The sequence below is a fragment of the Falco peregrinus genome, chromosome 9 (genome assembly GCF_023634155.1).
Source record: "Falco peregrinus isolate bFalPer1 chromosome 9, bFalPer1.pri, whole genome shotgun sequence".
Lineage (NCBI taxonomy): Eukaryota > Metazoa > Chordata > Aves > Falconiformes > Falconidae > Falco > Falco peregrinus.
In genome coordinates this window covers 27,512,492-27,539,532 of record NC_073729.1, presented here as the reverse complement: position 1 = coordinate 27,539,532, position 27,041 = coordinate 27,512,492, and the positions used below count along the sequence as shown (strand labels likewise).

Genomic DNA, 27,041 nt, shown 5'->3' with positions numbered 1-27,041 from the left:
GGGAAAACAAAATGGAGCTAGGCAGCTGGTAAAACCATACGTAGAACCAACTGCACATACCAGGCAGGCTTTGCCTGGGCCCCCCCTAAGGTGGCAGCGGGGCTCCCTGCGTGCGGTCCCACCGCAGCCCCCCGGCCCCCGTAGCCCCCCGCGCAGCACCCAGAACACCCGCACTTCTGCTCAGAAATAGCAGGAAAATTAATTCCTGCTCATCAGCGTCTGCGGGATCGTTGGTCACTGGGCGGACAGTCAGCGATCATCAGTTGGGAAAACGTGTACGTATAGACACAGGTATTTAGTAATTATTTTCCAGCTGTAGCATAAAGTGCCCCGGCACACGACTCGGTTAAAATTTATTCAGGATTCTATTAACCCCCCGCCTGCGGGTATTTTCTCGGCCGCTTTCACCCCGACACAAGCCCTCCCTACACAGCGCTCGCCCCCCAGGGCGGCTGCGAGCCCCCCGCGGCCGGTAAGCCCCGCTGCCCCCGGGCTGACTGCGCGGCTTGGCAGGGTCCGGCTCGGCTCGGCTCGGCTCGGCCCGGGCGGGCGGCAGCGGCGGGGCCGGTTCGAAGAGGGCGCCGGCGGCGGCGCGGGGTGACGCGGGCCGTCATGTGAGCGGCCCCGCTCCCAGCGTTCAGTGTGGGCCCGCTTGCCCCACCCCGCCGCTCTGCCGCCTCGGTGCAGCTCAATAGGGGGAAGGAAAAAAAAAAAAAAGAAAAAAAAAAAAAAGAAATGCGGGAGAGAGCAGGAAAAATAAGACGGGGAAAAATCCTCCCGTGAGGGACAGGTTTTGCTTGGGGAGGAGAGACCAAACGGACTTGTTTGTTTGTTTTTTTCTCCCCCCCCCCCCCCCCCCCCCTCCCCGGAGAAGCCGAGAGGATTCAGCCGCCTGGAAACCTAATGTGAAAAAGCAGCAGCAAGGAGAGGAGGGGGAAAAAAAAAAAAAAAAGAAAAGAAAAAAAAAAGGGGGGGGGGGCCGGCTTGGATTGAACCCCCCGCCCCGGTGAGGGAGGAAGGAGCCGCGGCGGCCGGAGGGCGAGGAGCTGCGGCGCCCGGCGAGGGACGGGGACCCGACCTCCGCCGAGAGCCGGGGCTGCCGTCACCCCGCCGCGCTGCTGCCCGCCGGCGCGGGGAGAGGCGAGGAAGAGACGTTTCCCGATCCTCCCCGCCGAGGATTTGGGGAGGTTTCCGCGCCTGGAGCCCGTGCCTTTGGATCTAACGAGGATTTTTTTTTTTTTTTTTTGGGGGGGGGGGGTGGCACTGAAGCTGGATTTGCTCCTGTGCGTGCGGCGCGGGGGGGGGCATTTCTGTTCCCTCTAGAGGAGCCGGCGGCCCGGCCGGGGGCGCGGAGATCCCCGCGGATCGCTCCGCATCCGCCACCCCCCCGGGAAAGGTGCGCTGAGGGGATCGGCGCGGGGCTGAGCGGGGGGGCGGGGGAGGAGAAGCAGCTGCAGCTGCCGGGGAGGAGGCCCGGCGGAGCAGCAGCAAAGTCATCGCTATCGGCCCCCCCTTGGCTGGCTCCGCGCTCGGCTCTCTCCATGTCTCTGGCTCTGGGCAGCGGCCGCCACAGCAGCGAGTAGGGGGGGAGGAGGAGGAGGAGGAGGAAGAAGAAGAAGGGAGCCCGGGAGAGTGCCTCCCTCCCTGCCTCCCTCCCTCCCTCCCTCCCTCCCCCCGGCAGCCCCGGCCGCCTCCCGTCCCCTCGCCCCGCGTCCCCTGCCTCCCCCTCCCCAAGATGGGCTGTTTAGGGAACAGCAAGACGGAGGATCAGCGCAACGAGGAGAAGGCGCAGCGGGAGGCCAACAAGAAGATCGAGAAGCAGCTGCAGAAGGACAAGCAGGTCTATAGGGCCACGCACCGGCTCCTCCTGCTGGGTAAGGGGGCCGCGGGCAGCGCGGCGCCGGGGCAGCGGGCCGGGGGCCGGCGGCCGTCCCCTCCCCGCCGGGGGGAGGGCGGCGGGGCCGCGCACCGGCCCCCTGCCCGGGCACGGGGAGGCCCGAGGGAGAGGTGGGGCCCGGGGGGAGCGGAGCCGCAGGGCCCACGCGTTCCGCGGGGCCGGGGAGCGGCGGGGAGGGGGGGGGGGGGGCGGCCGGCGAGCCCGCTCCAGCCGGGGCGGCGGGGACCCGCTGGCGCCCGGGGCGGCGGGCCCGGGGGCGCTGAGGGGAGCGGTGCGGTGCGGAGCAGCCTGCCGGGCTCCTCGGCCTGCCGCCGGCGGCGGCGAGCTCTCGGGCACCACCCGGGGCGCCGCGGAGGGGGGGAGGGGGCCGGGGGCAGGCCCCGCAGGTACGGAGCTGCGGCTCGGGGCCGCTCTCCGCCCGCGGAGGGCAGCGCCCCGCGGCCGGGGCAGAGCGGGGAGGCAGGCCGGGGCGGGGAGCGGGCCTCGGGGCCGGGCGTGAGGAGGTGGCCGGGGATGCCGGGCCGGGCGCCGGCCAGGGGCGCGGGAGCGTCGGGCCCGAGGGGGAACCTGGGAGCTGAGCAGGGCAGGGCGCTGACAGGGGCGGCGGGCCTGCCCTGGGCGTGCGGGGCGGCGGCGGGGGGAGGCCGGTCACCGCGGCCTGGCGGGAGTCGGGCGGGGGCGGCGGCGGGGGCTCGGCCGGCCCGAGGCGGTCCCCGCGGCGGGGGCTGAGGCAGGGTTGCCGAGGGACGTGCGGGCAGAGCGGGGAGAGGAGGAAGAGGAAGGGAGGAAGTCGGGGAATCGCTCGGGGGAAGCGGAGGGAGGATGTCGGTCCCGGAGGGAAGCGCGGCGGCCGGCGCTGGGAACGAGGGAGCTCCGTGCCTGCGGCGGGGGGAGCGCGGCGGGCACGGCCTCGTCCCCCGGCGGGTTGGGCAGACGGGCCGCCGCCCCGGGGCCAGGGTGCCGCGCCTGCGGCGGGACGGCAGCCCTGCGCTGGGCTTCAGGTAGCGTTCCGGCGGCTGCTTCAGGTGACCTGCGTCTGCCGCCTTTTCTCAGGAGGTACATTTAGAAACATGGGTTACGGCTTCGAGGAAGGGGAAGGGTCCGAAAATCGTGGTCGGAAAGAACGAGAGAACATTGGTGGGACTCGTTATTTGGAAGTATTTTGAAGTAGCGCTGTGCAGCCAGCTGCCGGCGGGAGCTGTGGGGTGTCGGTGGCGGCGCGGCGCTGCGCAGGGGCTGCGGCGCGGGCGGAGGGTAGGCCAGGCCTCGGCGGCCGCTCGGCTCAGGCGGGGGGGGGGGGCCGGGGCCGGGGGGTGCTGAAGCTTGTGCGTTTGGAAGCGTGCTCTTACCCGTAAAACCTTTCAAATAGTAATTTGAAGAAAGACGCTTAGCGTAAATGGAGAGTGGCAGGGACTACAGCAGCACCTGCAGCACTGAGGAGCCTGCCAGGGCTCCGACAGGAATCTTTGTAACAGGATAATTTGGACTTCAGCTCGTGGGGTATGTCTTGGGAGTTGCAGTTTTCAGGCTGAACGTTACATAGATACGTAGAAACCATTTGTCATGTCAGCAGGTGGGTTACTTTTGTAAGAGACAGAATTTCAGAAAACGGAAGTGTGATGGACTTGCCTGGGGTTTCTTTCTGGTTTCTTTCGTTTTGGTGGCTGAAAAATAGCCTAGATACTTGTAAACAAAAAATTGCCAGTGTTTAGCGATGGTTGTAAGGTCATCTGTGTGTGTGTGTGTTTTAAAGCGATAGTTCAGCTGTTGCAGTTTTTAACGGTAACTGTCATGAATTGCAGGCAGTCTGTAACACAAACTCACTGGTAAAAAATAAAAAACTTCACATCCCTAATATTATGTTACGTTTACTTTATAAGATACATGAAATAAAACCCCAAGTACTGTGAAAGTATTCACAATATTTTCACATCGTATTCAAATAACAGCAAAGAAGAGCAGATAAACATTCTCATGGGTTTATACCGCTCTTTGTAGGCCCCGTGGCTGTACACATACTTGCCCCTTCTGCCACACTGAAATTAATGGAACTCTCCTTGATGGTGCCATTAAACGTATGCATAATTGTTAGTAAGAATAGGGCCTTAATGAGTACTAATTCATTTTGGTTCACTGGTGGTGTATCTGATCCAGAGAACCCAGGTATGTCCATACCAAACTATATGTGTTTATAGCAAACACAACTGTCTGTTCCCATGCTTGGCCTAGGTGAAGCGAAGATTTTTGGCTCCCAATGCTTAGAAACATAAGTTGTGATTTGTAGTTAGAGCTGAAATTTTGTTATTCATTATTCTGAATGGAAATATGACTACAGTGTGTACTGCTATTCTTGAATAATTCTGAGTTGTGAAGAGGACCCAGCGTCTATCTTAACTGGAGATTTGTGCTTGGTTAGTTTTGCCACCTGTCTTTATTGCATCGTGCAGTATGCCAGAGCAGACAAGAGTGTGTATGTTATAAAATAGTAGTTTAGGGGAGAAATGGTGCTTGCATAAAGAGTTGTAGATGAAACTGCTCTCTAAATGCTTACAAGACATCAGTGAGCAGGGAGAGGAAAGCGGAGTAAGACTCTGGTATTAAGGTGACAAAACATGCAAGCAGGTTTTATGAAGAGAAGAGCAGGACTGTTAGAAATACATGAGGGAGAAGGAAAGGAAGGCGGAAAGCAGACGGGAATGCATTTGTTGGAAAATGAACTTTGAAATATAACTGCTAAAATACAGTTTTGAACATGAGGCTCAAAATGGAGGCTTGTGCTGTCAGTGTGTGCTAGCAGAGGCCTGAGTTCCTATAAATACAAACTGTACCTCTGTGCCCATTCTGCCACAGATAGGCGTTTTCTGTCATTGAGGCATAGGCTAATGAAAGGAATAAATGAGTAGCCAGGAGGTGTGAAGGGGAATCTTTCTAAATTTTGCCAGGTTATGATACTACTCTTGCAAAAATGTTTGCTTTCTATAGAAAGCTACCGATCTGGCAGTGAGGAGCAGCTCGATTGAACGCTGCTGTTCAAGTCTTTTTAGTGTGCATGGAGAAATGGGTACTATAGGCAGATGGGTTGCCCTGTGCACTGGCATCTGTGCAGCACAGCAGAAATGACATACATCTACTTACGGAAACTGGAGTAAAGTGGAGTGGGTTTTTAGTACTGCAGGTATATCAGAGGAAGAGGAATCAGAAGAGAGCTGTGGGGGGCTGTTTGGAGCATGCAGCCACAAACGGTGGTCTTTGCGTCTCGCTGAATATATGATTGATTTGGAACATGTAGAGAGGGTGGGAGGTTGCTTACAAGACACAAATTAGAGAAGGAGGTTTCTGTAGCTTTGTAGGTGGAGGCTTAAAGGGATGCCTTCCTTTTTCAGATGTGAGTATCCACATATTTTATTTCTTGTGATTTAAGTTACAGTCTTTTGACTGGGTGATGATGACTGCGGCCAAACTTAAAAATATTTTAAAGATCTAACAGAAATGCTTCAGTTTAGTATGGACTTCATTCAGTCTCTTTCCATCAGATAGTAGTGACAAGGCAAGCAGATTTTGACGTTCCCTGTCTTGTTCTCTGTAAAATGTTGAAGTTGTCCTTTTTCCTTCTGAACCCTGCAATCTGCTTTTAACGTTGACGCTGGAAAAATGGACAGTGAAACCGTTCAAGATTCAGATCTGACACATGACTTGAGCTGGGCATTTATTTTTAGCAACAAGTGAAGTTTCCAGTGGCAATTATTTCTTTTTCTTTCACTTTTCACTCTTGCACCAAGAATACTAACTTTCTCGATTTTACCCTGGAAAAAAAAAAATCTAGTGTATCCTTTAATCACTCATGCTTCCTTCTGAAATTAATTTACTTTCATTTTCTAGGTGCTGGTGAATCCGGTAAAAGCACAATAGTCAAACAGATGAGGATCTTGCACGTGAATGGATTTAATGCTGAGTAAGTGCATTTGCTTTTTCACTTTACAACCTACCTTATGTCTCTGTGCACACGGTAGTCATTGCTCTTGTTTTGTATCTTGGTGTATTTTCTTCTTGCTACTGTTTCATGGTCTCTAGAATTTGGATGTATATTTTTAGATGAGATTAACAGACATTAACTTGAACTCATGCACCAATAATAAGAGAAAGCTAACGGTATAAAACTATGTGTGTCAAGGTATAGCTGATTTGATTACGACTTAAGTTCTGTGGGTTTGTTGTGTTCTGTTTTTTTTTTAAACTGCAGTGTCTTTCACAACATGGCTGACACTGATTTACCTCTGCTATAGTACATTGATTCATACTGCTGTAAACATACCTCCTGTTCATGTACAAAATGAATGCAGTTCTCTTTATTTAGAGCAAGTAAGGCTTTTGTTTCTGTCTCCTCACAAAATGAGACTGTACTATGAATTTTGGGGATAATGGGTCAGATTTTCTTCTCTCTTCTGTTGTGTTTCCTTGTCCAGATGTTTGTGTTAAATTATGTTTCTAAAAGCTTTTCTTGTTTACACTTAAAATCTGTTCAGTTATTTGATAGTTGTGAGGAGGGGAGTGGCATTAGGATAGGGAAAATGGAAATCTTTGTGGGTTTTTTTTTTTTGGTCTGAGAAAAATTTGTGTTTGCTAACTTTTCATCTAACCTTGCTGAGGAGTAGGGAGAGATTCTTCTGCATGTTAGTTTATGCTTGCAAGCATTTTGGGTATACCAAAAAATACTAAATTAATTCCAGTTGAATTAAGGTGTTGGAATTTCAGAGCTTATTTTCTGTGTTTCATTTTTTTAGATTATATTACTGGTTTTGTCTGTCTTGTTGTCAAACATAATACGGTATCCTCTAGCTTCTAGTAGTATCATCTATTTTGTGAATCCTGCCTTTTTAGGAAGATTAAGCTTTCACTAGTCTTTCAGTAGTTAATTCTTCAGTAAGAATGTCTGAGCTAAAAGTTTAGCCAAGGAGCCTGGACAATACTTCTTCCTAATCCCCAAATGCTAGTTCAGGATAAGGTACACAGTCTTTTGGAAGAAAGTTCAGACTGATTCATAATAAATTACATTCTATGCTACATGTTCTTAGTTCCTCTTTATAAGGAATATTTTCTTGATCCAAGGCAACTCTTTTTCATAAGTGCCCAGTCCCCTGCATCCTGTTACTGCTGAGTTGTCTCTTATTTTGGCTGCTCTTGTTACTAAAGACCTAGTAAAAGGCTTCTGTGACTTAAAAAGATTTGCATGAGTAGACTTTGAGGTAGCAGCTCTCAATATTAGGTGTTAAGTAAAAAGTTCATTAATGAAAGTAGAAGTCAGGCATCCCTGGCACCTTTAAAAGTATTGATCCATTTAACCAGCACTGTTCTTCTAAGTTTTCTAAGCATACAGATGTTTTTTAAGAGATGATGCTGCTGCTGCTGTATAATAAGTGGTGTATTACATGGGTAGATAACCTTCTCAGCTCTGCAAGCTGCCTACCCAAATTTGTGCGAGGAGTCCAGAGACCTATTATGCAAAGTCTGCAGAGCTGGGGAGGGACTAGGGCATGCTCTGGGATTTGCAACAGTATTGTGTTCCTTGAGTATCTCACTTCTGTGTTGCAGGTTGGGGCTGAGCTGAGTGTGCACCTGGATTCCAGGGCAACATGGCAAATTTGGCCTCAGGAGCTTCTGTGGGCTTCTGTCTTCTTGTAGCAAAGGATTTGGATTACCTAGCAGCCCTATGCCAGTGCAGCCCTGCTGCCGCTCACATAGCATACCCCAGTGTGGGAGCCACATGTGAATTGGGGGGGAGCTGCATGTAGCTCAGGAGCCATCGGTTGTCCACCTTATGGCATGTTGTCTTGCAGTCAGGCCTTTGTGCTTGTCCTTTTGTGGGTAGAATGTATTGGAACATTCAGATGCATAAAAATCAAATTAAAAAGTGGTGTATATAAAATGTACAAGAAGTAAGTTATAATGAATCTGGTTTTAGGTTTTTGTTGCCAAAAGTGATCAGTAGATCGTAACATACACTTTACAGGGGAGAGAAGGCTATTTATCAGTGTTCTGAAATTCTTGCAAGTTACACATTAGTCCTTAAGTAACTTGTATTTTCAAAGTAACTGCTCCCTATGTTTTCCTGCTTTCCCTGCTATCGTTTTTGCCTGATTCATTCCCTTTCTGCCCTACTTACCTTGTGGAAAAATGATGTGGAAATCAGCTAATGGGAGGGGGAAGCACAGAGGTTTTTTTGGAAGGGGAGGAAAAGCAAAGCATTGCTTCTCTTAATGTTATCAATCATTCTAGAACATAAATAATGCAAACACCACCACAGTTGATGTGATAAATAACAGCAGAGAAAATGGTAGCATGCTGGAGATGAAGAGACTTTTTTTAATGTTAGTGTCCATGTACATGACTGTAGTTTTGAATTATTTCTGCTGGTGGGACTTAGTCATGTGGCTTGAAGGAAATCCAGTTTAAAGTCCTGTCAAAAACTTGTTTGCCCTTGTTTTAGTTGCCTTGTGATAATTGATGTTTGAAGCAGAAAGAGGATACCTGTTATGAAAGATGTCTAATGTGCTGTGAACAAGGGAAACAAAAGTTTTTATTTAGTGTAACTCAAATGCTCTAAGTTCTTAATTTCTGGTGACGAAGCAGGATATCCAGTGCTAAATACACTAGCTTCCTTAATGAGTGTGAGGATATTTTACTTTTTTTGGTTTTAGGATTCTGCCCCTAAATAGATGAAGGAGCAGTCGTCACGTGCATTTAGGTGAACTGTTGTAGCATTTAAGAAGGTGAAATCTATGTAGTTCTACAAAACTGGAAGAATTTCCTCTGGGACTCCAATCCTTGATCGCCTTAGCTAATTAATTATTTGAGGAACTGTATGGAATCAAGTGTTCCAGGTAATTAATGTGCTTAATAGTTAACAGTGCTAAGGTGAATTTGAAGGTGGTTAAAGTACTAGCTAAGTTAACTACAGTACAGACTGTTTAAAAGTTTTCAATGTTCCTTTTATAATCTTTAGTTCACTAGAGACAGAAACATTTTTGTTGCTCTTGTGAAGGTTGCAGGGGGGAAGTGACAGCGCTGTGGCATTGGTAAGCGAAGTAGTATACTGGAGAAGCAAGGCATGGTCTACAGCACAGGCTTTTCTGGATGGAGATTTTCGGAAGGGCTTAGCCCACTTCCAGCTTTTGCAGCATGCCTTCAGTTGGCTGTGCTATCAACTGATGTCTTCCTAGAGCAATTACATAAAAAATGCAGTGTGGCTTCCCCACGGTATTCTTCCAGTGTTCCCTGTCTTTAACATGGAAGAGCTACCTTTTAAGCGTAACAAAGACACTATATTACCCAAATTCTCTACTTCTTGCATTACTGCCAACAACAAGAGCCCCTTGTGATGTAGAAAGGGTTTAAATTTGGCTTGCAATAGCAGGAAGCCTGTGACTTCCCTTCCTTTCCTTCCCTCGCTCCACAACATTTCAACTGTCTTTTCAGGAGGCTATTTTGGAGAAGCAGGTTTCTTCTGTTGCATGCTGCATTTTGTGAGCGTCCACTGGTAAGGTGGAGCTAAACCCACTTCTTTTTGACTGTGCAGAAGTTCAGATGCCAATCTTGATGAAACAGAAAGGACTAAAAATGGGAAAAGGAAGACAGGAGTAATGAATATAGTTGGAAGAATTAATGTAAATGCATAGTTCAGGTTCAAGAGGAAAAAAACCGCCAACCCTCTTTTCTGTGTTACCTTAACGCTGGCGTTCATTGCTTCTAAGATGATGGCCTTTCACTGACTTTTTTTTTTTTTTTAAGTCATCTTTCTCCTCTATGATCACTGTGGGTTTGGCTGACAGACTCTAAGGAGAGGGTCATTGTTGTGCACGATTTTAGAAAGTGGGAAATTGGCAAGGGCGATAGACAATTTTGAAGTGTCATGGGAAAAACCGGGACAAGCAGAAATATTTAGCTAGAAATAAATTGTTGAAATGTGACTTACAAAATCCACTACAAAGATTGACAAATAAGGGGAATGTGCCTTTGTGATTAGTATGTTTAGATAATATTTATGATTCAGGAAGTCTTGAGGATATAGGGAATTTCAGGTAACGCTTCTCAGTTTCCCAAATGATGTTGTGTAATGATACTGTTTCTTTAACTAGTATGTTGAAGTGTTGAATAGGAGTTTGTATATTTATCAGATTTGCTTAACAATGATGGCAGAAGCAGAACTGAATAGCTTTGTTTTCAAGACACTGAATGACAAATATATTTGCATTTCTCTTGTACTTTTGAAAATTATTTTCTTAGGAAAGCTAAGTCACCCTCTTAAAGGTTTGGAACCTTTTTCTCACCTAGATTTAGTAGTTTGTGAGGAAGGAAAAGTAGTCACTGATGCTTTCTAAACTTTATTTGTACATCTTGGCCACCAAAAGTTGAACTGCAGTACCACCGTTATTTCACATAAACCAGTAAATGGTGGTACCTAGTCACATTGGTCAGTGTCAGTCTCTTTTGTCACTGAAGTGACTTCTGCTTCAGTAACTTTACTCTTCTGCTCTCTGACACTGTGTTTTGTTTTTTAACTTTGGTCTTTCTTGTGTGGGATTTTATGGAAGGGAAGTTAATGTTACGAGTGAGGAAAAAGTATAATATTTATAACTAAGTCTTTTAAAACAATGAATTCCCTTGTAATGGCTCATATTAGTTTGTATACACAAACGTTACTGCTCTGTTTTTACAGTTCCTTTATATTTGCGTACCAGTACCATGTTTTTAGAATGGTCACATCGGTTCCTTGCCAAGAAAGAAACCAACTTCATTGTATTTTACTGTGGTGGCAACAAAACTAATTTTTTCCTGGTGTTTGAGTAACATTGAAAATTGGAGGAGGGGGGCCCTGGTGTGTGTGATTTCCCTCCCACACACTTTCTTTCTTTGCACCACGGTGTGTATTGGGAGGCTTTTTCAGATTTGAGGTAGAGAGCATTAATTTGGTTTCTCAGCTCCTGTTCCAGGACACAGGTGAAGTGTTACTGTGCTGGAAAATTTGTGTGTACATGTGTGTTGAAGACTATGAAAAGTTCCATTCCAACTGAACAACTAGTTACGGGTTTTGGTCAAAATTTGTACTGCAGAACATAAAGTGAAGGTGTGGGTGGAGAGGGGAGCAGGATATGTATTTCAGTCAGTTCTTAGGACAGGACCTAAAGTAGACATAGTTGTGTAATTAAGTTTTGTCAAAAGACAAGAATATACCAACAGCAAATAAGTACTATGATTAAGAACTGAATACTGCATATAGCTTGTAAAAGTTTATGCAAAATGTTTATGCAAGTTAGATATAACTTACGTCAACTTGAAAGAAATGTGAGGTAATACCGGGTGATATTAAACAACATAAGCAAACAAGAAATTACTTAATTGTTAGGATGTTTAATGTTGTATTTATGTGCTTGAGATTATCTTTTTTTTGGAAATACTTCTGTTTCTACAAAGGGGAAAATTCCATTTTGTGAAAAAATAAACCTGAACTCAGTGAAGCAGCATTAATGTTTCATTATGTTGTAAAGAAGAAAGGAAAAAGTTTACAGTTTTTGGTTTTTTTAAGTTTCTTGTGATATCTTGCCCTAAGATATGAGACATCCTCCATTAGGAACATGGGCAAATGTTTTGCATTTAAATCTGCTACTCAGATGTGATTTTTAAATACTGTAAGATGAGTTTTCAGAAAATTCTGATAGTCTGTAATGCCTATGCTGGGCCTTACTTGGCAAAGAGTATTAACATACTGTGGTGCTCAATACTCTAATAGCCAACAGAGTGACTCCTTTACCTTGTTCAGAGGCATTCTGAAATGCAGCCATTAAAATATTTCCATGTGCAAGTGCAGTGAAATTTTTTGTCAGTGTGCAAAATGATCTTACTTGGGTTCTTGAAAGTATTACAGGAAAGCAATGCATGGAGGAATCTAAAAGTTTAAAAAGTTGGTTAGTTCTGTCTGGTTTTAGATACTCGTGGTTGGTGGAGAGATGACAGCACAGTATTGAAAGAAAGTGTAGCCTTTCATTTTTACATTATGCTTTATTTTCAGCTGCCTGGTTTGTGTGTTTGCTTTTTCAAGAAACTCTTACTTGGGTAAAAGGAGGAAAGTGAGAATTGAACATTAACATTTCTTCGTTTTTATAATTGCATGGGAAACAAGGTGTTGCTCATAGCAGACCATACATCTTACCCGTGCTTACTGGTTGGTGGGAAATGTTGAATTCTCTGAGCAAAGCAGTATTTAAACTACCAGTTTTATGTTGTTGCATGTTGAGAGTTCTCTGTCCTCTGAATTACTGTTCCTGGCCTTGCAACTTGACATTTGTACTTTCAGTTAAATGTTTCAGTTTTCTGATTTAAAACAACAATAACAACCAAAACAAAAGCAGTAGTAAACTTGTACATTAAACTAAATTTGCGTATGTTGCATACATGATTTGGCATGTAAAGGGACTGGTCAAAAGTATGGCAGTAGTTTTTTTTGTTCAGAGGCTTCAGTGTCACAGAAGCTTCATGCATAGGTAGCCATCAGCCTGGTAGAAAGCTTTGTAGTTAAGAGTTGTAGAGAGCTTGGAGGGCAAAAACTATGAATAGTGAAATAAGCATGAGTGATGTAATCTGAGAAGCAAAAGAGAAGAGAGCTTAGGACTTAACTGTGTGGAAAACATTGTGAATGTGTCTGGGAGGATTTTGACTCTCAATGGTAAATGTGGGATTTTACCCATTAGTTCCGGTAAAAACTAAGAAATTTAAATAAACCCTGTTTTACGAAATCTGCAAGTTTCCTTTTACCTTCTCAAAAAAGAAGATAAACGGCTTGTGGGTAGCTGAGCTAATGAAATCTGATTTCTGCAACTTGCTCTGTGTCTCCCAAACCTTTTCTGCAATAGTCCCTCCCAATCCTCTACAGCATCTGCAGTTCCTCCCCATGGGACCTGTAGCTTTCCTAGTATCTCCCGTTTCCTCCAACTGATGCAGTCCTTGTTCTGGTCGATGGCCCTGATGTTCCCTGCAGCACTGACCCCTAAATAGTCCTGGACTGTTCTGTCCTTTAGCTTCCTTTTTCTGCTTTTCCTGCTACCTGGACAAAGGCAGCATGTGCTGTGGCTGGTGTAGACCTACATGAACTTTTCCTGCTTTTCCTCATTGGAGCACTAATTCTGGTCTGTCTTCAACACAGCCTCTGATGATCATTTCTGGAAATTAATCTCTGCAGCATCAACCCTCCTTCAAATTTGGTAGAAGTTGGACAACAGTATCCGAGTGTGAGACTGAGAGAAAACAGCTGAAAAAAGTGCTTCTCTTCCTCAATTCACTCCAGATATTTTTTTGAAATATTTTTACCCAGCAAATTCATAAGTTAAAGTGGAAGTGGTGTTTTTTTCTCAATTTTCTTACCTGAAGCAAACATCTACTAGCATAAGCCAGTGTATCATATTCTGTTTAACTTTTTATTTAATAAATCTCAAGCTATATTACACACCCCCAAAAAGCTTTAGATACTTAAAAATATAATGGAGAATATTAAATATATATCTATATTCCACATACTCTATATTCAGTATCCTTTCTGAAAAAAATTCAGTGTATCAGGTTTTCCTCAGCTCTTCTCAAGAATTAGACCTGCAGAGTGATTAACTTGTCTCTAACCAGTTACAGAATCAGTACTATGTGAAGAATTTTCTTTTGTAGTATTTCACTGGATTTCTTCTTGCCCCATGTATTTTGCATGGGAAGACTGGGCAGTACTCAGATTTTCCCAACAAAAAATGGATTTACTAATTTATCCAGATAGATGCTTGAATTACTTTATATATGAACAGAATCCTTTTATCATCTTAAGCTCACAGAAGGTTACCTTTTTGGTATTACAACTATACCTTCACATTATTGCAGTCCTTGAAGATTCCCTTTACTTCATTACCTAGCTATATTTTATCTGTTGCCAGTCGTTCTAACTGGGAATTTTTTTTCAGTTTCATTATGTTAAAACCTAGTGTGTTTGTCCCATAAGATGTAATTTATTATTAATAAATGCTGCACCTTTCTCAGCTCCTTCTAGCAATCTAGATAGGTTATTTGTTATTTCTTGTTTCTGTTTCTTGGGTCGCTGGGCTTTCTACGTTGTTATGGTCTCTATGGGACAGGTTCAGTAGAAGTGAATACATCTTGTCATTTCTCTTCTCTTGGGCTGGGGGAGCAGGTTTGTGGGGTTCTGAGGCATTTTTTTAAAAATTAAACCACTACTTGTGCTCCAGTTTTATAAGCCTTCCTGAGTGTCTCCTAGATCAAGGCAGGCATAGCTAATGCTTTGAAGTATAATCCACCAGGAAAATCTATCTCTATTTTTAGATATATCATGCATTTGTATATTAGGGTTGCCCAAGTCCCATCTCTGATGAAGAGCTGAGATACAGAAATTGTTCAGCTTAATCTTGGTTGTTCAGAGCTCTCAAGTTGAAATGAAGGAATTTACACTGATGAGGGTGGTTTGTTTTCTTTCTTTTTTAAATGTAACGTGAATCCTGATGTCAAAAATAATATGCCATCTATTTTGACAACTGAATCTTGAGTTCCTAGTAGATATAAGAGTATTTAAGGTCCAGTGCAAGCGTAGCTGCACCAGCTACAACTGTACTCTAATGTAAACATGCAGTTAATTAGAATTACTTAAAGCTGAGCTTGCTTAAAACAGCAATACATTGAAGTATGTTTTTGACAGCTAAGGGGCAAAATTAATCTGCTTTTTGAGGAATGTAGTAGTGGAATGTCTTGATGAGATGTTCTGTTTTAAGGTGTTTGCTATTACAAAAGTATGAGAAAGCTTGTGACCTTTTCTATTAGTTACCTGTTGCTGACTGTATTCTCCAAAGGGCTCTTTAATAAGTCATTGTGTTCACTTGTCTTTCTAGTTAAGGCACCAGAAAATAATCGTATCTCCCAGCTGCACTCCTGCAGCCTCCCAAGAGTGGCGAGTGAACTAATGGAGCAGGAGAGGTGTGCAGTATTTCCTTCTGAGGTTTGGCGTAGTCCCAGTGGATGTTACATTTAGCCTTGAATGGCAACTTCACAGTTAGCTGAGGGATTTACTATTGCCTTCTGAATCACCGTAACTTATATCCTCTCTTCTTGTCATCTGTAGGTCTACGTGCATAGATACGCTTTTGTTTCCTTCAAGTCAAGTCACTTATTCTGGTTTACTGATACAATTATTTATATAATTGTTCATATTAATTAGAAAGTTTTGCAAATAAACGGGTATCAGTGAAGTGGGTTTCTTCCTTAAGTTTGTAACGAGAAAGGATGCCTTGCTTATATCTTACTCAATTTTTTTTAAAAAAAATTAATACATAAAAATGTGTAGTGGGACACTTGCACAGTATGTTCAGAAAACTGTGTTAAAACCTGTGTTAGCCCTAATAACTTAAATAATTTTAAAATAAATATGCTAGCTAAATTTGATTTATTGTGGCATTGCTGTGGAAAAATTAATTGGTTTAATGAATTTTAATTTAATTGCATAACAGTGATTGGCATAGCTCCACATATTTTGTGTTGCTTTTAAGCGTTTAAGATCATTTAAGATGAAGATGACAACTTAAAGTTGTAACAACTTTTTTTTAAATAAGCAAAAGATAATAATCATAAGGCCATAGCCGTTTGCTGAAAAATTTTATTAAATACCTTTTTAATTTTTTTGGTTTTCTGAAATGAGAATATAATCACAGCACTGCATTATTCATGAAAAAGAAACACCCTATAAGCAAAACGCAAAGCTGAGGAAACTTGGGGTTTTCCCCCTTTAAATGAGTGATAAAACTGAAAGGAGAAGGGCTCAGTTAAGTACTTGGGGCTCTTGGGAAAGCTAGTAATACTCTGACCCCATCTGCTATACCAGCCCCAGTTCCATACGTGAAGTCAGGTAGAGCAGCTCTGCTTCTGGCCTGGCCGACACTTCCTACACTTCCAAGTATTTGACAAAACGGTTGCAGAGGTCAGTGTCAGTAAGAAAAAGGTTTCTGATACTTTGTCTTAACATGTTTTGCAGCAAGCATGTTATGCAACTTTCTGGAAGATTTGCTTTATGGGGTTGTTTGGGGTTTTTTGTTGTTAAGTTTCTGTAGTGTAGGAAGTTACTGAATTTTCAGTACTGGGTTTTGAAGCGTACTAAAATAGATGCCTGCAAATTAGATGCAGCCTTTTACTTTTGGTATGTAAAAATGATTAATGTCGTTTCAGAATAGTTACTCATAGGAACACATTCTGCTTACGCTGAACATTGTAGATAAAAATACGTTCTGTAACTTCAACAAAAGACATTTAAAAATTGCAAATGTAACTATTTTGCTTTTTATTTTTTTGTACTGAAAATGCAAGGGAACTGTGTCAGTGGCCTCTTAATTTTACCAAACTGTTTGGAACTTGGGATGCTCCATAATGCCTTTGTGTTTTGCCTTCACTTAATTGGACAGTCTTCATTTTATGTAACTGCATCTTATGCAATCATATGTTTACTTTCTGTAGGTTTATCACAGAAGAAATTCATAGTGTTCTGTTACCTCAGTATCTTTTTGACACCACTGGAAAATAAAGTGCTAGAAAAAAAGTAAAAAAGACTGAGTTTAGTAAAGCATTTCTTCTTATTTTACACAGTCATAGGGAGTTATAAAAACAGTTTGAAGTAGTAGGCAACATATTGTTTGGCTTTTTTCCTCACAATTTTATTTGTACTTTAGAAACGTAAAAAGAGTGGTCTGAAAGGGGGAGGGAAGGAGACAGGAAAGTAGTTAGAAATCACAGTCTTAGATGTTGCCCATAAGTAATGTTTAATATACACACATTTACTTTTTTTTTTTTTTTTAAAAAAAGGCCTACTAGATATATTGCCCTTAGACAGAAATGGAAAGTTAACCCAATTCAGTCCCAGAATAAATTTTAAAGTTAACTTCTCTCTGGGATTAACTGGAATCAGCTGAGACCTCTGTCATGTTGATTAAAATTAATAGATTCCATTCTGATAATTTTGGCCGATATGAGAACAGTAATTATTTTCACTTAGGTTTATTTTTAATAGTATTGTTTGGGCATAGATTTATTACTGAATGCAGAAGGTAAAATGATACATAGTTATGTAGAGAAAGCAAAAATGTTCTAGAGATACTTTGTTCCTTACCAAAAAAAATGTATTCGTCCTGTACAATGCCGCAAATAGAAAAGGAAATTTAGCATTTGTGAGAAGGGCAAAAATCAAGACCACCTCTTAGAATGTGGATGTTTTCAGTAGATAATGGACATGAATCCCAAAGGAACTATATGAGAAACTATGGGAAACACTAATGTTAATTTCTTTACAATTCTTAGAAAAAGGGGAACAATTCCATTGTTTAAAGTAGGAGATTGCCCAGATGTTTGGCATCAAATATGAGAATTTTAATCTATTATTATTACTTACTATAGTTTCTTGCAACAAGGTATATAGGAAGAAGATCATTAATGGTCAGCTTAGCTTCACATATAGCGAGGTCTTGTTGAATGAACCTGTGCCTTTTTAGAAAGATTATAGATCTGATTGATAAAATCAACTGGTTTTGTATTTGATGTAGTATCACATTATATTTTTATTTTTAAAATTGCATTGTGTGAAATTAACACTGCATATATTACAGCGATGTAAAAGCTGGCTTACTGATAGATCTCTCAGTGCAGTGGTTAATAGAGGCAATGAGTGGGACCACTTCTTGAAAGTCTCTGGGGAACTAGTGGTTACATATATAAAATCATTCCTTAGATTGCTGGTCCGGTTCACTCTTAAACCCCTTTCTGCAAACTGGCCAGGTAGATAGTACTGGAAAAGTCAGGTTACTCTTTTAGGGTGATCTGAATAATGCATTTAAAAGTTGTACTTCAGAAATTTGTTTTAATACAGCTGAATGCAAGACAGTCTCATGTGAGTCAGAATGTAGATTGTATCTTTAAAATTGGAAAGGGACTTGAAAGTCAATTAGTTAATTACCTTATCTGCTTTATTTTTTTGTGGCAAAAAGACAAATGCAGGCTTGGATGCCTAAAAAAGGGAAAGTGAAACATAACAGTGCTGGAAGTCCACTTTATTACTTAAGAGTGTTTTTAAAATAGTATATCCCATGCTGGTGTTTCCACTTCAAGAAAGGTGTGGAATTACTGGGAAGAATTTAAAAGAAAGGCCACGGGAGATGTACAAGGTTCAGAAGCAGGGTGTCCAAATGTGATTTCAAGATACAAGAGGTAGTGCTGTGCAAGATACCTAAAAATGAAGGCAGGCGTGAGATTCAGTTCCTTAGCATTAGAGATACTTTAGTTGCAATAATTTGTTGGGGATGAGGAAGCCTCATTTGAACTCTATCAGGGAAGGACATGTTTATTTTTAAACTGTATTTCAATCTAGCTTCTGGATATACAGCCCTCCTGATGCAGGCGTGCATGCTCGTGGTGGCCAGGCTGGCCTTGGGAAGAATGAAGCCTGCTTCGTGCGCTGCAAATTACCTGCTTCCTTTGCAACTATGGGCTTTTATTTTTGCTTTTGTTATCCTAAATGTTGTTATGATACGTGGTATTCTGTGTTGGTATTTGAAGCCTTGAAAGGTTGGAGTCCTGTGTTTGCCTGCAGGCGTCAGAGAGGTGGGGAGGTGTGGGGGTTGAGTTTTGGTTTTGTTTTTTCCTTTTAGATAATTTGTGAGTTGTGTGTTGTCACTGTTTTCACTTCCTTCTGAAGCATCAAAGATTGGGCAGGGTTTGAGGTGATGATAGAAGATCCTCTTTTGTGCCAGGGTGGTTGATTCTTACTCACATGATCCAGATAAAGTTAGTTGAAGAGCTTGAGACAAGAAAGAAACTCTTTCACTAGGAACTGTTAACGCGTGTTTCCATCTCCTGCTGCATAGGGTTTTTTGACCTCCTTGAATTATTAGGGCAGACTTTTTGTAATCAGTTCTCTGCTGTTGCAGGAGTCTTGGGTGCTCAGTCTCATCTCATTTCAAATTGTGACCTTCAGGAAAAATTGTTTCATTTGAAATTGCAACTTGATACTAAAGTATATGGAGAAGCGCAGTGGCTTATGGTACACTGAAAGGCAGACTGAAGTATTTAGCTACCCTCTATGGCCTAGAATTCTTCAAAATACTTACTATGTGTCTGTGTTACCTGATTGTTCCTTGTTGTACCAAACTGCTAACCCAAGTAAAAGCCCTGATTCTGAAATCTGTCCTGTACAGGCAGACACGTATGTGCCTGAGGAGATGGCTTAATGGATTTAGTGGGACTCTGTGATTATGGATGTCTATATTTTGAAAGAAATAGTAAAATTTCACCTTAGTGTGGATAATTCAAAATGGTATAGTTTGAGTGCATTAGTATCTCTTAATGAAACCAAATATAGTTCTCTTCAATTCCATTCATTCTGGACCTTATCTCCCTTTCTGATATGTCTCACTAGTTGCCAAGCAACCTCAACAGTAGTTCTGCACATCCAGCAGCATTAAAAAAAAAAAAAAAAAAAAAAGTAGTGAGTAGTTGTTGCTGAAAATAAGATGCCTTCTGATGACATGAATGAAGACAGTTACAAGAGAAGGAAATGGGGAGCAGTGACTTTGGAGCTCATGTTCTGAAAAAGCTAATAATATTTAGCACTTAAGTAGTACTTTTTATTTTCCAAGCACTAATCAAGCAATTGTAGGATTATTAAATAAAGACTTTTTTTTTCTCCTTTCAGAGAGTGAAGCAGCATCATGTTTATACTTTTATAGAAGAGAGGGCAGGATTTAGTCCCAGGAGGGCAGGAATTAGTTTAGTCTATGTATTTCTTTCTCTGACTGGTATTGGCTTCCTGTGTTTCTAGTTGGACTGCAGATTAACTGGAAGGTTTTGGAAGATTTTTGTTTGTGTAGCCATTGCTATCTCTTCATTTCATGCCAATGCACCTGCAGTGTGTTGAGTTTCATTAAAATATTTATCACTTGGAAGGCCTTCCAAACTAGAGGTATGGTAGAATGTGTGTAGGTCCTTTATTACCTGATAATGCTGTAATGCTTATAAAGCCATAGAGCCTTTTTATGTTCTGCCTCTTGTGCGAAATGTGATCTGAGCAGCAAACAAACTACTATAGCAAAGAATATCATAATGAAAATGAAATCTGATTTTGGAAAATGATTCTGCGTTTAGATTGTTAAGTTTCTATGATATCCTCGTTTCAGTTCAAAAAGAATACTGTACCTTACACATAGGCTAACTAAAGCAACATTATTGAGGACACAAATAAGTTAGAAAGTATCCGAATTTAGATTTCTTTAATTTGAGTTCATTTTAATTTGTGACACCATTACCAATGACTGCCTGTATGAAAAGGTAATTTTAAATTCTGTAAATTAACTCTTAAAAAGCAGTAAGTAATTCCAATGCATTTTTTCTAAAGCAGGCTCTGACACTGAAAACTCACTTTCTTTCGGTCACAGTCTGTCTGGAATTAGAGTTGTGTGCCATTAAGCTATCAGTGAATTAAGCTCTCCCCCAGGTTTTGGGTTGGAGGACTGTTGGTCCTAGTCACAACTTAATTCTTTCCTTCCCACTCTTTTTTTTTTTTTTTTTTTTTTTTTTCTGAAGGTGGTGGTCTTAGAAACACACTCCACTTCTGTTTGAGAGTTTTCAAAAAGGGATATACTGCAAATGTATCAGAAATGGGGATATGTCAAGCACCTGGTCCAATTTACACACAAACTAGGATGTATTGTGAATTACACATTCAGTGTCTGTGGAAGGCATGCACAGGTGTTGGACATGCTTCAGACTTGGTGAGGCTTTTACATGCAGGGTGTTTTGTGCAAAGTCTATGTTTACACGCTGGATGTCCACATAGGTTTTTTTGTCAAGAGTCTCCCATTTTGCCATTGTTCAGGATAAAATGAACAAGAAGAAACAGTACAGTACAGGAGGCATATTCTGTGTGATGCAGATAAATGCAAAAAATGAACACTCACTGTGCAAATTCACAGCTTATCATTGCAAGGCGACTGCCTGCTATCCTGCTTCCGCAGGAGTGTAAGATGTTTTAAAGGTAGTATGATACTTCAAGCTGTTTCTCAGAGAACATATGCATTTTAAATTACAGGCTGTATGTTCATTGTCTACATCACAGGCCCAAAGGTGTACATGTCTGAGAAGAGTTGTGTTTTGCTGTATGTGTGAGAGGGGTGGTACATTATTTACCAACTGCAGTTGCAGTGAATTTGAGTCGGCTGGTGGTAGGTTACTTGTTGTTTTTAATGTGAGGACTAAACCCAGTTCTAGATAATTCTGGGTTTAAGGATAAATTGAATTAATGAAGCCACACAAAAGAGCTGCACTTGAAAATGGTTAAAACATAATGAAAAAACATCCCAGTGTTATGTAGTATTTTTACCATGTTCAACGTCTAAGGTTTATTTGCATTGGACTAAAATGTCTTTTGACATACTGCAGCTAATAGAGGTAATTTAGAGATAGAAAAGTAGTCCGTGTGATGTGTATACAAAAACTGTTTGTAGTGGTGGTATTTTTATCCTTATCTTCTAAGAGAAACAGACCAGTCCTAGTTCGTGCTTTTTTGTAATGCATAGAACGCGTAGATTTTGGCAGCTGTCTTTTTGCCTCTAGGCTTCTAAGTAGGTTTGTCCGTGCAAGATGTGTGTAATTACTATGTATATGTGATGTGTTAGCTGCTGCACCAGTATTGCCTGTAAATTTAGTTGCCCTTTTTTATATATATGTGTTCTCTGTACACCTAGTTTTAAAAGGGTAAATACTATAAACTAGTTGCTCAAGAGCAGTATGCTATAAAAAAAGTAATAAGCACATCAGTAAAAGTGTTGGACCTAGTAGTAAAACCGCACAATAATCCTTCTACCAATTTATTGAACTCTGTTGTTATCTATGACAATTAACTGCTATGTATTGTACATTAACCCTTTGTGTAGTAGTTGTATATGGAATGGCACTCAATATGACTGCAGTGCCTTAAACTTTAGGTTTTCAAGCAAATGTATCATCTAATTTGATAGTATTCACAGTTTGATTATTGCTTTTCTCTTTTTTGTCTAGCTTTTGTTTCAACAAAAAAGGATACTCAGTTACTTTGTGGAGAACATCTTTGTCACAAAAATAAATGCCTTTCATTTTTACAAATGACTACAGGTTTTTCTTCAGTATCTTTAATGACACTGCAAAAAGTAGTAAACATTTAAACACAAATCTCTGTTTCTTGGATTAGATTTTTTTTTAAAGAAGCTTCATTTGAAGGTGTTATAAAAGTGATTGCAGTGGAATTGTATCTGCATGTTGCTGGACTTCTGAATTCTCTGTTAACTCTGTTGAGGAAATCTAGTAAAGATTTGGTAGAAGGCAAGGCGCTGCACCCCTTACAGTGGGTGCATGTGGAGGGGCTTGGCAGATGCAGTGCATCGTCTGCCATCATGTACTTCTGTCGCTGCTGGAGGAACGGATTAAATCCCTCTTCTGAAACTGCCAGTTTTGCTGGTGCAGGAGCAGCCACGAAGGGCCCGCAGGTGCGTGCCAGCAGCCTGCCTTTCGGACCCCCTTAGCTCACGGCCTGAAGGGTTCGTGATGTGGGCGGGTGCCTGCTGAAGCAGTTGTCACGGAATTGGAACTGGAGCGGTGCAATGCAGGGTGTCAAGGGGTGTTTTTGATTCCTACAGCAATTTGCATGTGCTTAATGTTCACTAAAAGCTCAGTTGTGTAAACTGAGGAGTATGGCTTTAAATATTTTGGAAATTTGTGTAGCAGTTGTGTGATAAGAAGTGAGATGAAATGATAAAGGATTGCTTCTCGTTAAATTCAAGGAATCTCCCTTAGTCTAAGGTTTAAATTTCCTAAATTCAGTCTTCCAGGTGGTGGTGGTTTATATTTTAAAATGTCCTAATAACTCTTCAGACTGTTGAGGAGTTGAAGTTGAGACTGCAGCTTTTTTAATTGTTGCCTGTTGACTTGGCACAGGCAAGTGGAGTTCATGTATGCTGTTGTAGACAGTGTCCCTTAATTCTGAGAAGATCTTTAAAATGGCAAGCAATTACGTTTGAAGTTTGGATCTCATGATGTCAGTACAGATATGTAGTAAAATATTCCAGGGTGTGGTGATACTTAATCATTAATGATTGAGACTTGGGGCATTTCCTGAATATTAATGCTGGATATGAATGTTGATTGCCCAAGGTGAAATTATTACCACGTTACCAGTTCTCTCTTCTCTCCTTTTTTGTCGATTGCTAATGCAGAAATGATAAATGCGTAGTTAGGTCAGACAAATATTTGAAGTATTCTCAGAGGCACGGTGCTTGAACAGAACACTTTCACTACCTTCGTACCTTGTGGATTGCATAATTATCATGTAGTGTGAAAATGGTTATTTTAATTTTTTTCCCTGTAGTGACTTAATATGTAGTTACACAACTCAGACTGGAAGTTGTCCACTGGGATTTTTTCCCTCAGAATCACTTGGTAGAATTCAGCTTTGTCATAGGCTTCTGGTTTTGAATGATGAAGCCGATAGAGAATTCGCTGTAGTTGTGTAACTGCCACTAAGGGTAAACTGATACGATGCCACACCTTGGATGTACTTTAATACTTAATCTACCACTTAGAAAAGGTTGAGGATTGACTAGCTAAACTCAGTACAGTGCTTTATAAAAACCTACTCATTAAAATGTTTGTGACTAGGTTTACGTGATAAATGTTTTTAGAGAAACACAGATTTTTCTCTGCCAACACCAACTATTAATAACCTAGTAAAATACATGACTTAAACATTTCATAAATGTATTTGGAATGTGCAGCGTATGAAGTTGATTATGTTGTGTTCTGTAGGAGGTCTAAACTCCTGAAAAGTCTTGCTTAATTCCTGCATGAAAGTACGTGAGGAGATGCCAGTGAATATCATGCTGTAGGTAGATCGTTGTTATCTGATTTCCAAGTAGTAGATTCATAGGGCATTTCTGCATATCGTTTGCATTTGTTGAAAATACGCTCTTGTAGCTGGTGGGAATAAACGTTGTTTCTCTTTCTCTTAAACTTTTTTTGGAGAAAGAGATTTTGTAATTCCGTGTTAAATGTTTTGGAGGAAAGCCTTGTCTTTCTTGCTGTATGTTAGTGATTACTGAAGGGGGGTACATTCTTCCCTTTCTCCTCACAGTAGCTGGGAACACATCTGGAAGGAGCACGGCCTGCCAGGGCCAGGGGCGCAGCGGGAGCCACGGCACCCGTCCTCGTGCCTCTCTGCGGGACATGTGATGGCTGAGCAGTTACTGGCAGGGCAGCTGCTGCTCATCCAGCCTTCCCTCCAGCCCACCGCTTTCCCAGAGCAGCCCTGGCTCTCCTAAGCTGTGTCTCCCCACTGCATTTCAGCAACTTTCTAACAGTGTACCTTCCCCTAGGTGCAATCTAGCCTGTTCTTCTAACAGAAGTAGGGAGGAACAAAAAAGTTTGAGAACTGCTGTTTCAGAAAGTTGGCAGGCAGAGCTGAGAACCGCAGCTGCAGATGGCTGAGCCGAAGAGCTGTACTGGTGAGCTGGGCTGAGCTGAAGAGCTGTACTGGTGAGCTGGGCTGCACTGCTGCAGCACCAAAGCTAGAGCAGTACTCTTCACAGGGTTGGTGACATTCAGTAAATGGCTATTGGACTGCTCTTGAATGGTCAGATATATAAAAGTACAAGGCAAAGACAACTGGTTTGGATCTTTATTGAGGCAGACTGTTCTAATTGTTTTTTTTAAAATTATTGTTAATATTTTTAAGTGGGGAGGAAGAGAGGAGGCATGCTTTATTTTGTCTCCTCTCTCACTCGTGCTCTCCCTTTCCATCCCACCTTTTGTTTTACACTTCGGCTGAGAATCGGCTTCTCTTATTTAATGGAGAAATGTTTCAAGTAGTCTGTTTCAGATATCTGATAAATAATGTATTTTAGAATTTTACAGATACCAATGATTCACCAAATTATTACTTATTTTTTTTAAGCAAATTTGTGGTACTAAAGCACACATTTTCTGTAACATAGTGGCATCTTGGTCTGTTGAAATTTCTAGGAAGAGACCTTCTAAGAATCCATGCCACACCAGGTTAGACCAAGGGTTTGTGTAGTCCACTATCGTGTCAGAAACAGCCCTTGTGGAGGATTAGGGAAAAAGTGCAAGAGAAAGATTTGCAGTGATTCCTCTTCAGGTCTTTTGCCAGGTTCTGCAGCTGGCACTTTAGGAACTCCAGGAAGCGAGATTCTTAACAAGTTTTGAAGTTAAGTCATGTTCAGTTAGTTTTTCTGTTTCTTTAAAAAGACTAACACTTGAATGAACTAAAAAGTCCTCTTTTTTTTTCCTTTGAAATTTCTTGTTTTCCTTTTTTGTCCTTTTATTGTCCATGAATACAATGCAAATCTTGCAAATTAGTTGTGCTGCCTGGTTAATACCTCCATGTTAGCTGGGACACCACCGAGGTCAATGACATTCAGATAGAGCCAAGTTATCTGCAGCTTCTCAGTGCTTTCAGTGTGGTTTTTTTGCAACCAGCGTAGCAGCTGGTTAGATCAATAATTGTGCCCAAGCAATACTATTTAAGTAATTTGCAGTGTTATAACTTAGAGCAGTATATATGCTCATTTGAGATTATTTTCTTCAGCTGTGTATGTTTCTCATTTAAACAATGTTATTAATATTTAAAGGACTGCGTGTTGTGAAAGTAATTGGACAATTGTAGCAGAGTGCTGTATACTCTTAACTGATGTGTAAAGTATCAGCAAATTATTTTTCACATAACTTTTGGCCTAACGGTCTCATGTATTATATACTGTCGGTATGAACTGTCTTTTAGTTTTCTGTTACCATCTAGAGATGTCAGGTCAGGGCCAGGACATGATAATTGTGCCATTGTCATAGTTTGACTTAAATTACAGTGGTATAACTTCCCTTTTATCAGGGGAAATGACAATAAATGTGCTTATTCAGGTATAATTAATTTCCAACTTTAAGCTCAGTAAAAAGTCATTCTTCTTACTGGTTGAGTCCAAATATATGTAGATGTTGAGTACAGTAAAGTGAAAAGTTTTTTTTCCATTGCATCCAGTGTGACTTTCAGACTTCTTAAGAGCTGTTTGGAATTTTTCCAGTGAAGTTGTGTTGCGTTGGAAAAGGTGCTAATTTGGATTCAGAGTGTTCATCCAAAACATCACTGAATCTTCCTGATTCTAAATGGTATCTTCCTGGTTAAATTGAACTTTCCTGATGTACTAAAGGTGGGGGTCCCTGGAAGTCCGGGATCACGGTAGATTGTGGCCTGTGGGGAATGTTCTTAATCTCCAGCATTTCCTAAGCAGATTTTTAAAAAAAACCTTTTTGTGTGTGTGTTTATGTTTTACTTGAAACGTTTGGGGTTTCAATATTGATATTTTAAATAGGAAAGACTTTAATTTTGGTTGTGTTTGTTTGCACCAACCTATTTGTTAACCTGAGCAGTTGTTCAAGTCTTCACTTTTATACCTTGTACATTCAGGTTTAGGTTTGCACGAATGGCAACTAAGTAGGTAGTGGATCAGTTTATAGATGCGCTGTATCTGCTTTGGGCTCTTGAATATAGTAACTCCACACGGAGCGAAGACTCAGCCTCTTGGTGGTTATTGGGAAGTAATCTGCATAAGAGGAAACTCATGCTGAAAAACTACTCTGCCAACTTAAAAAAATTGGTTAGAAAGTACTACCTTGTAAGATTCAACTGCCTGGCACAGAAGCAGATTTTGTAAGGCACAGGAGCTGCAAAGAGAGTTTTTTTTTGTATGTACCCATCTGTTTAGGGCTAACTTAGCAGTTCAGGAGTGGTTCCTAACTGTATGCCTAAAAACTATAGTTGTGTACTGTATTCACTTAAGCTTTTGTAACTAAAAATAGCTTGCTGTGACATAATTAAGGAACTGTAAAATTGAGTTGTGAAAGTATTGTTCTCTTACTACGCAGTTCAAGTGAATGGGCATAATGGGAAATACAATATTTAGGTAAGGGAAATGTGCATTATATTTCCAGATTCATTTCTACAGCTCCTCTGTACTGAAGGAACATTTAATTATTTTCCTAT

The 27,041-nt window shown here is 41.8% G+C and overlaps 1 protein-coding gene across 4 annotated transcripts in view; it reads left to right on the top strand.

Moving 5' to 3' along the window:
* The window catches only part of GNAS (GNAS complex locus), a 158,513-nt gene that overhangs the window by 58,220 nt on the left and 73,252 nt on the right, over positions 1-27,041 (top strand). Inside the window, exons 1-2 of one of the 4 annotated variants that reach the window (XM_055813807.1) lie at positions 664-1,874; positions 5,777-5,849. In XM_055813807.1, the coding sequence (XP_055669782.1) occupies positions 1,736-1,874; positions 5,777-5,849 (212 nt within the window). In that variant the 5' untranslated portion in view covers positions 664-1,735. Of the gene's footprint in view, positions 1-663; positions 1,875-2,699; positions 3,035-5,776; positions 5,850-27,041 lie in introns of those variants that run through there. The other 3 variants (XM_055813809.1, XM_055813808.1, XM_055813806.1) reach the window with 3 other exon arrangements.